Here is a 13131-nt window from a genome sequence, read left to right on the forward strand (position 1 = left end):
TTAAACTAAACATGACAGAACATGATGGGTTGAAATTTTTAGTTAGGAGGGCCAAAAATATGAACCAAAATGTTTTATTGCAGTGTCATATAAAATAAGCATCATCATACCGTAGTCAAATACAAAGTGAAAAGTAAAACAATATAAATACACATTGTCATAGATATAGAACCCATAACGTATCACCCATTATCAACATGTTTAGCTATTTACCTATTAATCTGTTATAGTGAGGTATCTCTATCTCTACATGGGAATTAAAACAAATATAAAACAATTTACTCAATAGCTGATGTACATATTTAAAAGGTTACTCACAGATTTAAAAACATATTGATTTGAATAAGTAGTTATTATGATACTAAGCATAAAGAGATAATTATGATGTCTGATAAAATACAATTATGATACAGTTAATAAATGAAAAGTTCTAGAAAATGAGTTAGCTGTTATCACAATAATAAGCAATAAGCATAGTTAGTTTACATCAATGACTACTGAGTTCATTTTGGGATATTACTGATTAGTGTTTTGAAAGCAATTTTGGAAGAGAGAAAGCGACGGTTCTATGAATGAAAAATATATTTGGTGAATTTTTAGGGAGGCCTAATACACTATATATTTTATTAACCCTTTAGTTAGTATGAAACTTGTACTAATAACCTAATAATCAGGGGTGCCTGATGCCCTCTTTTGTCTCAACTAAACTTCGGCCTTGAACATGATAGGGGGTACAATGCTTGTGAGTAGTTGGCCACGGGTATAGACACGTTACATATAGATAGTAGCAGAACTTCTGGGAACATATTCTACCCGTAACATAACATACCTGGCACAATAGTGAGGTGCAGATGGCAGTGAGTGCTTGTACGAAAAGTACGCTTATGATAAGATGCTCGGCACCATGTACCTGTTAGTTTGCGAACGATAAGCAAATCAGTTTCCGGAGCTTGGAATTATATAAAGTGTAAATAACATCTTACCTTAACTGGTACTTCGCACGATCAGTATTGTTGTGTCCTTACACTGGTCAAATTAGGTTGATGAAAGTCTCCTTGTAGACAACATTTCTCGTGTAGTGCTTAAAGTCTTCATCGTTGTCATTTACTATGGCTATTTTCAGGCCATTCGGGTTCGTTACTCGTGAAAGCGCAACATATAGTTTACCATGGCTGAAAACGGGTTTAGGCAAAAAGAGACCGACGAATTGGAGAGACTGGCCTTGGCTTTTGTTGATGGTCATTGCATAGCATGGTTTTACAGGGAATTGTATTCTTTGCATGACAAACGGCCACTTAGTTTGTGTAGAAGTCAGGACAATCCTGGGTATTATGACCATATTTCCTATATGCGATCCGGTAATGATCCGAGCTTGGATAACGAATTTCTGAAAATCGGTTATAATCAGTCGGGTTCCGTTACACATGCCCGCACTTGGATATACATTTCGTAACAACATTATGGGCTGGCCTATTTTGAGTTTCAGCTTGTGAGGAGGAACACCGGGGAAATTCAGCTTATTTAAGAACTCAACCGGGTAGGTTTGATGTTGTTCTAATGCATCAGTTGATCCCTTGCAAATCTCGTCCGAACTCTTAAATGTCATTGTCTCACCTTTTAGCTTTTTAAACATATGTTTGTTAATCTCATCTGCATCATCATTTCTCGGGGTTAAAATTGCTCGTTCACGCAAATAGTCCTCATCATCTTGCCTTTGAGTAAAATCAGGGAATATGCTGTTGACGATGTCTTCAATGGGTGTTTTTCTGATTTCACAATAAACCCCTCCGGAATTTGTATCCAAGTTGGTTCGTCTTCGCCCTCTTTTGATTTTGCAGGTACTATTCCATCCCCTATGTCTAAAACCCATTTGTTGAATAGGTGTTTTCGAGTATCAATTTGTCCATCAGATGTATATTCGTTAACCCTCATTATGAGGGAAAGCGTAAATAGTTGACAGTCCTTCCACAAATCTGATCTGTTAATGCACGATTAAACCACCTCTTGTCGTTTGCCTTTCGGTATGAAGGGTAGGATTTGTATGAAGTCGCCTCCCAGTAAGATAGGCATCCCTCCAAACAATTTGCCTCTGTTTTCTTCTTTTTTGGCGCCTAAAATATCTCTCAATGTTTTGTCTAATGCTTCAAATGCATATCTTTGAGTCATTGGAGCTTCATCCCAGATTATTAATCTAACTTCGTGCATTAGCTCGGCTAAATGTGATTTTTGTTTTATACCGCAGGTGCTGTTTTCCATCAATTCTAACGGTATGAAGAATCTGCTGTGCGATGTTCTACCTCCGGGTAAAAGCAATGAAGCGATTCCTGTTTTTATAAAATGATAACATCAAAACATGTTAAATTAGAAACTGGTAAACAAACTACAAAACATGTAATGAAAATATATTTCTGAAATACTCAAAGATTTTGAAATAAATATACCTGATGATGCAACTGCAAGAACTGCCATGCTTTCTGATCTTAATTTTGTGAGTATAGCGTTGTATAAGAAAGTTTTCCCCGTGCCTCCAGGTCCATACACAAAAAACAGCCCGCCTTTCTGCTGTTTAACTGATGTGACAACGTTCTCGTAGATTATTAGTTGTTCTGAGTTTAAAGAGTTAAAAAGGCTCTCATGCAAATTCCTCATTTCTTCTACATTGTAATTTAATTCTTCTCGAATCAAACGATTGTCAAGTTTCGTAAGGAGTGAAGGGTCTGGTTGTGGAAGATCTTGGTAGTCACTTAATGATTTCCCATTTCTATTAAGGATTGCTTGGATTTCAACCAGACAATAATTTTTTATTTGGGTCTCAGTGAGAATCAACTCTGGGAACTTAAAGTGTTTCCTTTTTTTATGTAAAATATCTTCCGACAAAGCTTCCCAGTTTAGTTCCCATAATTTTAATGGGCTGCTGACATTACAAAAGAGCAACATGGTGACGAACAAATCTCGAAGTTGGGCACCTGAGGCCCACAATCTTGCTTCAGATATAGCTTCTGTCCATTCCTGATCGTCATTAAGCAGACCATATGCGAAGCAAGCATCTTTAAATGTGTTTCGTACTCTACCATCAACTGTACAGATTTCTTCAAACGATCGGGGGCCTTTTACTATATTTAACAACATCCTTAGATAGTAACGCTCTCCAGAGGCTGGGTGTGAATATACAATACGTCCAATGCATCCCCTTTGTTTTCTAATGGTCCAGGTTTTGGCTTTTTGATCCCACACGTAGTGTTGAGGGATTTTTGCGTAAGTGAGTTTTCTCGAGTTTGCATCTCGTTTGTTAAGCTCAAACCACTCGGTGAACATTGTTTCTTTGATGCTTTCTCTCTGTAGTAGGGCAGGAAGGCTTTTTGAATCACGTAGCGTGACACTCTGTTGATTTGGTAGATGATACGACAATTTTATTACAGATGGTTTTGAATAGTGGATATCAAAGGAGAACATGAGCCAAACAGCTTCACATGGAGACAAATAGTGACAGTCTAAATAATTCTTGATTTCGTCGACTTCAACTATTTTTTCGGGTTCTGACTCAGTACTAGTTGTCAGGTTTTCTTGTATGACTATAGTTGCTCTATCTAGCCCTTTGTTTAAGTACTTAAATAAGTACTTAATTGCCCGAGATCTATTACACCATTCGACATTTATTTGTGCATTATACTTAAGCAGCATAAAGCGATTGTAAGGTACTACGAAACTGTTATCAAGGGTGCCTTTACCTTTAGCGACTTTCACTCCATTGTTTCTTCGTCTATAGTTTGGGTATCCATCTTCGTCTATTGTTGTTTCTACATAAAACGGTTTTGGGAAATGTTTTGAACACTTTTTATCAATGATGCAAGGGGAGTCCATGTTCTTCCCACCGCAAGGCCCATGTAACATATATTCTGTCACTGCTTTGTAATCCTTGGGATCATTTGTTTCGGAGGGGATTTCAGCTGATATAATATCATCAATGTCCGACGGTGTTTGGCATTTATATGCACGTGTCAACCATATTAGCATATGAACATGAGGTAAGCCGTGTTTTTGAAATTCAATGATATATATAGCTGCCAAGGGAAATTATACAGTATATTAGTGAAATAAAGCAAGTATTAAACAGTAATAGTAACCTAGTTTGTAAATATTGGGTAGGCGAACCTGCTCGACATATGCCGAAAATGTTATGTTTCATTATATCAGCCATAAGGTGATCGAGCTTCTGTTTGAAAAGTCGTGCGATAATTTCTGGGCGATCTGGTGCTTTCTGACCCTCAATATAGCTGAGCATCTCATCAATTTCTGGCCACTTGGGATTAGAGGTGAAGGTGATGAATAAATCTGGATTTTCGTATTCACGGCATAAAGCCATTGCATCTTGGTAGTTTTGAATCATATATCGTGGGCTACATGTATGGGAAGAGGGTAAAACTATCCTTTTTCCTATTGATGCTGCCTTGGTGTCGCCTTTCATTACTGCATCACAGACATTATGATATAGGTCAGTCCTCAAATCATTTTGATGATTTCGTACCCACCGTAATCTTTGTTCTTCGATAGCTGTATAAGCATCAACCAAATATTGTTGAAATAAGTGTCCACCTCTAAGTAGAGTGGTGCCCTCATTTCTCGATGTTGAATCCTGTAACAATAGAACTCACGCATGGTTACGTAACCTCGGTTTGTTTTCCTGTGCCCATTGTTATTATGGTATGGGATTTGTTCGTGGAAGCCTGTTTCTCCATAGGGAAAAAGCAAAGGGTATTGTAATGCCATGTATAAATGGTGAAGCTCTGAGATTCGCTTAGGAGCAGAGTTTTTTTTTGCTACAATTATGTCTCTTGCATTATTACAGTGGCCAAAATCGCTCGTAACCAAGGCTGCTATTTCAGCTACGTTAGGTGCGTTATATTGTCGTGAGTTTGGTCTTTTACCAAGCAGCCAAAGCTCAAAGTCTGATGATGTATTCTGAGCAGACCAGTCTCTGGCCATACGAAATGCTTGTGCTACAACGCTACATTCATTCAACATGTTAATGAGGTTTGCTGTTATTGATGCATCGGGGATTTGTCTGGAAGCAGGGTCGAGGAAAGCAGACATCCGATTGTTAGTTTCATTTTGGGTGTCGTAAAAGTACAGTTGTGCATACCTTGGTTGATTTCCTGCTTGGGGCATAAGAGAACCAATTGTGTGATAGGTTTGACCACTTATTCTAAATGTATATGGTCCTCTTCCCTTGTTTAAAGAGTGGTCTATTTTGGCTCCGAATGATGTAAAGCAAAACATACTATTATAAATCCTTATCTGTTCTCTGAATTTGGATGTTGTGGGATCAGTGTAATCAAGCAACCGTTTGAGCAATGGTGGAGGATCATTGAGTTTCGGTAGGAGTACTTTGCCATTTTGGCAACAAATGGAGAATGTTGGTCTTTTGGTTTTCTTGGCTTTGTTACTCCTCTCTTCATACCACATTGTGCTGTTGCAAGTTGGGCATTTATATGATGGAGGTCCTTGGTTATAATACGAAACATGAGAACCTGCCATTTTAAATGTGTAAATGTCATAGTTGAATAATGTGTTTTTGTTGTTGAGCTGAGTAAGCTAAAACATAGGAGAAATTAGAGATGTGTAGTAGTTAATAGTTATTTTGTTTTTAAAGATGGAGGGGGGATTCTGGTGAAGTTTACAAATTTACCTGAGGAGTTGGATGCTTTCTTCATAACTCCTTTTTTAGAAGAACATATATGGGCATTATGTGGATCTGAAGTAAGAAAATGGATGTAGAAAGGGTTAAGGTGTGGAAAATCAGATTGAACCAGTGGCAAGAAGAAGAGAGTGTACCTGCTGTAGTTGCCTCCGTGAGTGACTGGTTTGGAAGCTTGGCGGGTGCTGATAAACCTGTTTTGTTGTATCAGAAGGCAGTCAAAATCGAAAGGGGTGAATTTGATTTAAATAGCAGGTTTATTTCCCCAACTCCATAGTCTGTAGAAATAAGCAGTTATTGAAAGTATAAAGTTGAGGCTGTACCTGGTTGTCGACGTATATTGGGAGTTAGTTTCAAGCCACAATATGAGGAGCTTTTTCCGTCTGACATAATATTGGATGTCGATTGAATTGTCACTGAGTTGTGTAGTAAGCTGGAGAGAGGGAAAACTGTAACCATATAAGAGGTTCAAATCAAATGAGTTACAACAATTCAATTATATATATATATATATATATATATATATATATATATATATATATATATATATATATATAGAGGGGCAGGATCAATGGGAAAGTAACCAATCGGGGGGAAGCGGGGGGAAGCAAAAAAAAAAAAAAATTTCGCTTTTTTTGAATTTTTTTTTTTTCCGGCATCAAGATCACACGAAAATATGAACATTTAGAAGAGACACTTCGTGATGAATGTTATTATTTAGGCGGGAAAACGATCGACAAAAATAACATTCAAGATAATATTGTTCGTGAAGAATATGAACGTTTTTTTTTTTCATGTTTTGTGAAGTAAAATTTAGCCCGATTTAGAGTTTAGGGTTTAGGGTTTAGGGTTTGGTGTTTTGGGTTTATTCCATAAACCCAAAACACCAAACCCTAAACCCTAAACCCTAAACCCTAAATCGTTCGTGTTAAAAACTCAATCTAAATCCTAAATCTAAACCCTAAACCCTAAATTTCTAAACCCTAATATCTAAACCCTATAAACCCTAATATCTAAACCCCAATAGCTAAAACCTCAAAATACGCTCGAAAAACACGATAATTGTTATATATTACTTCTTCGAGCGTTTTCCCGCCAAAATAAAAACATTTATCACAAAGTGTCTCTACTAAATGTTCATATTTTCATCTCATCTATAATGTTCGTGAACAAAGTTTTTTCAAAAAACGAAAAAAAAAAGTTTTTGCTTCCCCCCGCTTCCCCCCGAATGGTTACTTCCCTCTTGATCCTACCACTATATATATATATATATATATATATATATATATATATATATATATATATATATATATATATATATATATATATAAAGATGGATTTCACCAACAGATAAAGCGTATGTTCACTTTCCAATTCGTATGTTTTCTAGAATCATAAGTTTGTGATGCTGACTTTTTCAATGTGTAAATGTGAGACATAATGTAATCAGTAAGCTAATGTACTATGTATTTTACTTATGTATAATATAAATATATACTAAAGTAAGCTAATGGTACTTACAGTCCCTTTGCAAATTTAGTCATGACTCTTTTCATCGTGTATAATATCGACCCACACATATAGATGAGTTGCACAATATATAAAGACTGATTTGATAAAGAGTATAAAATGTTTAGTGTTAAAAAGTAGGAATGTATAGTGGGTAATAGTATTTGTTTTTTCAAAGAAGCTGATTTTTGTGATTTTTTAATAATTAACAAAGATACCTGAGGAGGTTGATGTTGTCTTCGTAAGTCCCTTTTTATAAGAGGAGATTTGGGCTTGATGTGGAGCTATAGCAATGTAACGCAGGTTAAAAGTGGGCGGGGGTGGAAAAGTGGTTGGAAAAGAAGACTAAAGACGAAAAACCTACCTGTCTTAGTTGCCTCGGTGCATGAGTATGTTGTGGTTAATGCTTGGCCTACACAATATAATTAACATATAAGCATAGATCTTATTAAAATTACTCTAAGCGAGGGTTTTAGGAAGTGTAACATTACCCATGTTTATTGGAATATCTGGGTCAGTTAACTTGAGGCCCACATACGTGCGAAGCACACCATTCATTTGAGTCCTCGTTGAATGTATGACCATCGAATTGTGGAGTATGTTGGAGAAGGATGAGAATATTTCACCTCCATAGGTAGTAACTGGACGAAGAGGATGTATAAGTCATATTAGTTGTCTTTAGAAGCACAGGGATTAGCACACAATTAATATGTAAGAAGTTTGCATTTCAACTGTGTAGCAGGAAAACATGTTGACTGACCGTTGTATACTTTACCTGATTCGAGGGTAGATGGTTGGATTATTCGCAAACCACAATAAGTCTGTGTTTTGCCATATGATGTAACTGATTTTGATGAGTGTATTGAGATAGAACCATTCAAGAATGATGAGAGTTGTACATAGTGGCTTGTATCTTCTAATACATCTGTGCGAAAAGAGGCAGACATGCATACAATGTAAACATCTATGTTTGTAGACTTAAGGAAGTATAACATACCTGAATCCATCGGTGTAGAGGAGAAGTGGCGATAACCAGAATCCACTGTAGATGATGGCTGGGAAGGTAAAGGTGCAAGAATTGGTTATTTATTGTAGTGGGTGGCCTTTCCTATTCTTCAGTTATAAAGCTTTTGATTTTCTTTCAACAGACCATTAAATATTGACTTATTGTTGACTATTAGCTATTTTGATTAATTTTAGGGAAACTTATTTTAATTGAGTTGCAGTGATAATTCCAGCAGCCTCATTTTTTTTTTGTGTGTGCAACCTCTTCTTTTTTTTGGTGCAGAAGTCTGATGTTTCTGGTGCGAATCCCTTTTAGTTATTCACAGCTCTAATGACCGGGTCATGTTAAGAGGTTTAATGCATCTGCAATGTATAGCTGTAACAAATGTATATCACAATTCTAAAAAAATAGAATTACATTATGGTTGAAGCATTTGGACAGCCTTCTCACCTTCTTCAACCGTACTCAATGTCACAACCCCAAAACCCCTACTTTGATCAGTATCTCACAAATAAAAAAATCATCACACCAAACTGCAACATAGTTTTAGCATATTTTTCAATTATATACAACTTATACCATTCCATATAAACAGACTTGTATTCACATACAGTTGAAAAAGGTTAAAATGTACAAAAAAACAAACAACATTCACTTACTAAAGTCCTCTGGTTACCCTATATACTAAGTAAAGGCTATGAGACCAAGAATCATTTTACCACTTTTACTCAAAACGACACCAAAAACCAAGTCTCCTGAAAACATCCCAGCAATAAAATTTCTAGAACACGTTGCTGCACAACAGCTGCAAACCCTTCATTTTGACGCCCATTTAAAACATGTTGACACTCGGTAACACCAAACATATCATATACCATTTTAAAGATTTTCGGGAATACTTTCTATCGTTATTAATAATTTTCATCCAAACTCGACTATCTTCAAGTTACGGACCCGCAAAATAAGGCTAAGAGTCATTTTACACTTTCGCCAAAAATGACACCAAAAATGTTTGGCGGCCCAAACTCTTTTCCAATATATTCGCGTGACCCAAAATCACTCCAAAACTTTAGAATAACATTATAAACCTGTCGAAAATTTCAAATTTGCAAAATAACGTAAACAGGTTGTAATGGACAATTATGACCCAAACAAATCATAATTTCCCACCTTCACTAAAATAAGTTGACTCCTTTTTAAAATACCAAAACAAAAATAAGGCTTTGTTCTTTTTTGGGTAACTAACTTTTTAGGCCGTCGATAAGAAATGCATAAGACAGTAAGCGAAAAACATTAGTGAAAAGGTATTTAGTTACAGTTTAATATTTTATTAATATAAACGTTTAACTAAATACCTTCAGACTCGTGTAAAATAGAAGGTTGGCATGGTAATTGACGGGCAGAATTTGTGCTACTAACAGAAGAATGAGAAAAAATAAGTCCATAAGTACCCACTGCAAGTACAACAAAATATATGGTCAACAAATATATATCAATAGTTTAATGAACACTTTCAAATACATATACAACATCATATACAACATGATATACAAAAACCAACAGAAGTTATCAACCTATAAAAAAAGGCTAAACACAACCAAATGCTATATATAAAGCAAACAATGTATCAAAATTCATATCATATGAATGTAGTTATCTTTGACATTTCATCAAAGATCTTTTTATTCATTTTCACAATGACTATGCATATGTATATTTTCTTTTGGTACGTGGATTTGACCCAACACAAAAGAATATGAGATTCGGATGTTAAAAGTTTGAAGAAGGAAATCAAAGGTATGATGTAAAACAACACAATTTGATACATGAATCATTTACATCAATCTTAACCCCTTCTTGCACTAAACTTATTGAAATACTGCATATGTATTGGGCGCCAATGTTTTTACATGAATATATTATTATTTTTTGTCGGATTTGTTCTTTCATAATCTACATAGTGGGTGAAATTTAAAAGGCGCCATTTGGTAGCGAATAAAGCATATGGTTTCTGTATGGCCTACACGGTAATTTGGGTGGGGTGTAAATGGATAGCAAACAGTATGGCACCATCAACACAACTGGTAGCTAAGCAAAGTGAAATTCATAACCGACAAATATATTTCATTGTAGACAAATACTTTTTCATAACATTGGCATTAAATTAAAAGATTCAAAACGACCAATGGTCTTATTATTGAACAAAACAGAAAACATGAAGAAACGGGACTGTGTCCAGCTAATTTAAAAACAAAAAATGCGTATTCTATTAACCGCATTATTTATTCATGCTAAATGCGTATTCCATAAATCGCATTATTTATTCATGTATGCAGATACCCGGAACCTTGCTTCTCATCTGCTACTTGGCTGCAACAATCGTCTCCCCATCATCCGAATCCGAGCTTTCAACCACAAACCTATAGTCAAGAGAAACACATATCTATATAAGATTGGGCAGGAGGGTGTGTATATATATATGTATATATATATAGACATACATATGTATATAAAGAATAAAAGACTTACTTGCGATGACTGGGACGTTCTAGTTCCTTAGCTGGAGTATTGACATGCAGGTTTCGTTTCTGACCTTTCGGGGTTGAGCTCCTCGCCTTAGTGGTTTTAGCAAGTGAAAAGGTTGTGGGGGCTGCTGCCGCATCTCCTGGATTCCCAGGTGAGGAATCTGTGTCGTCGGGGTCAACCGTGAAAACCTTTATGCAGTTGAAGCTTTCGTAGGTGCCGTGCTCGTAGTAGGAGCTTGGCTTTAACAGGAAGGTGTGGGTGGTATTGATCAGATTTGCTAATGCGTTGGGCAAAACTGAAGTGCTGGAACCCTGTTTGCGAATGAGAAGAATTAATTAGTATTGTATAAAGTTGAGGAATTTAATATTGAAACCAAACCTTATCCATGTCAGCCAGAAGAGATTGGGCAGTGCCATTAACTATTTGTTCTGCGGTTTCATCAAAAAAAACAATAACAGCTGCAGCAGAGTCATCGTTTACATCAAACTGCAGCCTGAACCTGGAAGGGTGGAATTATTTTGGAGCCGAGTCAGCCATTATTTAAAAACAGATGGAAATGGTGTTGACATATGTAGAGTGAATAACCCAATATATATGTGTTTCATTACCGGGTTGTCGGGTAAGGAACCTCTTTTTCACAAGACTGACACCAAAACTGGTTACCTTGACGTGATATTCCCTTCCTAGAAGTGCATGTTGGACGGTGGTTGAATGCCTACCACAATATATTTGACATGTTTTTTTGGTGACTCAATTCCATAGATTCAATGTCAAAGGTAGCCTACAATTTTGGTGTATGAAACCAAAATATGAAATTGGAAAAGGAATAGTATGGCTATGTATTGTAGTATTATTTTCATACATGGTGTTCACATGTACCTAATACATGTGTAAGATGCATTATAAATACATGGCCATGAAGAAGGTGAAGATCATCCAAATGGATCCAATCCAAGAAAGGATCAAGTGATCCACAGAGAGAGGATCAAGTATCACAAATGTAGTAAACATAGTTGATCGATAATATCAACGGAGTGTGTTTCTTTGTGAGGTCGAGAGTTTTTATTCTTGTAAGGAGTGTAAAAGGGTGTACGGGAAACTTAGATTTTATCCTAAAATCTAAGGGGCTTGGGTTTGGGTTAACTCATAGTGTACTTTTTCTTGTACCGGGATCTTTTATATTATAAGAATAAAAGGAGACTCTTGGGGTGGACGTAGGCAGGGTTTGCCGAACCACGTTAAATCGTCGTGTTATCAGTTACTTTATTTTGCATTATATTATTTCTCGCAAGTTTGTCTCAACAAATTATATCCTCGCTTCCGCTGGTGTGGGTGCGCTAGGCAAGTTGTCATAACAAGTGGTATCAGAGCATCCAGATGTTTCGGATAGTTTTTTGTATGGAGATGACGAGAAACGGCGGTATGCAATTTATGGTGGAGCCTTTTCAGATGGCGGATGACGATTGGAATACTTTTTGAACACTTAAATGTGTTTAATGGTCTGGTTGATCAACTTGCAAAAGTTGAGGTTTATGTTGAGGAAGAAGATAAGACCCTTATTCTTCTTGCCTCTCTTTCCAGTTCGTATGATATTGTGGTTACTACTGTTCTTTATAGTAAGGCTACTGTAAAGATGGAGGATGTAGTATTGGCAATCTTATTAGAAGATAAGAGACGAAGATCCAGTGACCGTTTTGAGCATGGGTTTGCTATGGTTGGTCATGGAAGGGGAAGGTTTGCCATGAAGAGATCTAGTGATAACAGTAGGTCTATATCAGGAGAAGGCGTAAAGGGTATCCAGTGCTTCAAATGTAATGAGTGGGGTCACCAAGGAAGGACTGTCCACTTTGGATGAATGGTGAAGGTAAATCTGGGGGTTCATCGGTTGTGATAGCAGTTAATGTACCGGTGGAAGATGTTCTCACAATCTTCAAAAGTTCTATTTCTGCTCAAGATGAATGGATTTTAGATTCTGGTTGTACGATGCATGTGTGTTCCAAGGAAGCTTAATTTGATAAGCTAATGTTAAAGAAAGCGGGGTGCTGACTTTAGGTGATGGATCAACATGTGATTTTGAGGGTGTTTGCATGGTGAAAATAAAATTGTTTCAACGAGCTGCTTACGCTCTTGGTGGTGTGGCGTACACACCAAGGATGTACAAGAATCTAATTTCCTTATGATTGTAAGATTCTCAAGGATACGGCTATTAGGCCGTAGGTGGGGTTATGAAAATCACACGTGGTGTGAAGGTCCTGATGAAGCGAGAGAAGTATGAGGGTTTATATCGTCTGGTGGCGAGTACAAAATGTACTCGTGTCTCGAAGGTTTTGAAAGCGTGCACGCGGGAACAGGTTGGGAACATGTTGGGACATGTTTGACCAAGGTAGACGATGGT

General features: G+C 36.7%; 3 protein-coding genes across 3 annotated transcripts; all 3 read right to left on the reverse strand.

The window, feature by feature from the left end:
- Positions 1-1030: 1030 nt before the first annotated feature.
- Positions 1031-1870, reverse strand: LOC139874434 (uncharacterized). Its single transcript, XM_071861869.1, has one exon. It carries the CDS (start codon positions 1868-1870, stop codon positions 1031-1033), a length of 840 nt encoding a protein of 279 aa, XP_071717970.1.
- On the reverse strand, positions 1362-3167 carry LOC139877864 (ATP-dependent DNA helicase PIF1-like). Its single transcript, XM_071865265.1, has 2 exons — positions 2442-3167; positions 1362-2324 (listed from the first exon to the last, which is right to left on the reverse strand). Exons 1-2 carry the CDS (start codon positions 3127-3129, stop codon positions 1993-1995), a joined length of 1020 nt encoding a protein of 339 aa, XP_071721366.1. The 5' UTR covers positions 3130-3167; the 3' UTR covers positions 1362-1992.
- LOC139874435 (uncharacterized) lies at positions 3132-8211 on the reverse strand. The gene is made up of 10 exons (XM_071861870.1): positions 8202-8211; positions 7980-8129; positions 7569-7616; positions 6019-6144; positions 5833-5889; positions 5687-5752; positions 4530-5528; positions 4153-4467; positions 3452-4061; positions 3132-3381 (listed from the first exon to the last, which is right to left on the reverse strand). Exons 1-10 carry the CDS (start codon positions 8209-8211, stop codon positions 3132-3134), a joined length of 2631 nt encoding a protein of 876 aa, XP_071717971.1.
- Between the last annotated feature and the right edge of the window lie 4920 nt (positions 8212-13131).

Source organism: Rutidosis leptorrhynchoides, chromosome 11, assembly GCF_046630445.1.
Source record: "Rutidosis leptorrhynchoides isolate AG116_Rl617_1_P2 chromosome 11, CSIRO_AGI_Rlap_v1, whole genome shotgun sequence".
Classification (NCBI taxonomy): Eukaryota; Viridiplantae; Streptophyta; class Magnoliopsida; order Asterales; family Asteraceae; genus Rutidosis; species Rutidosis leptorrhynchoides.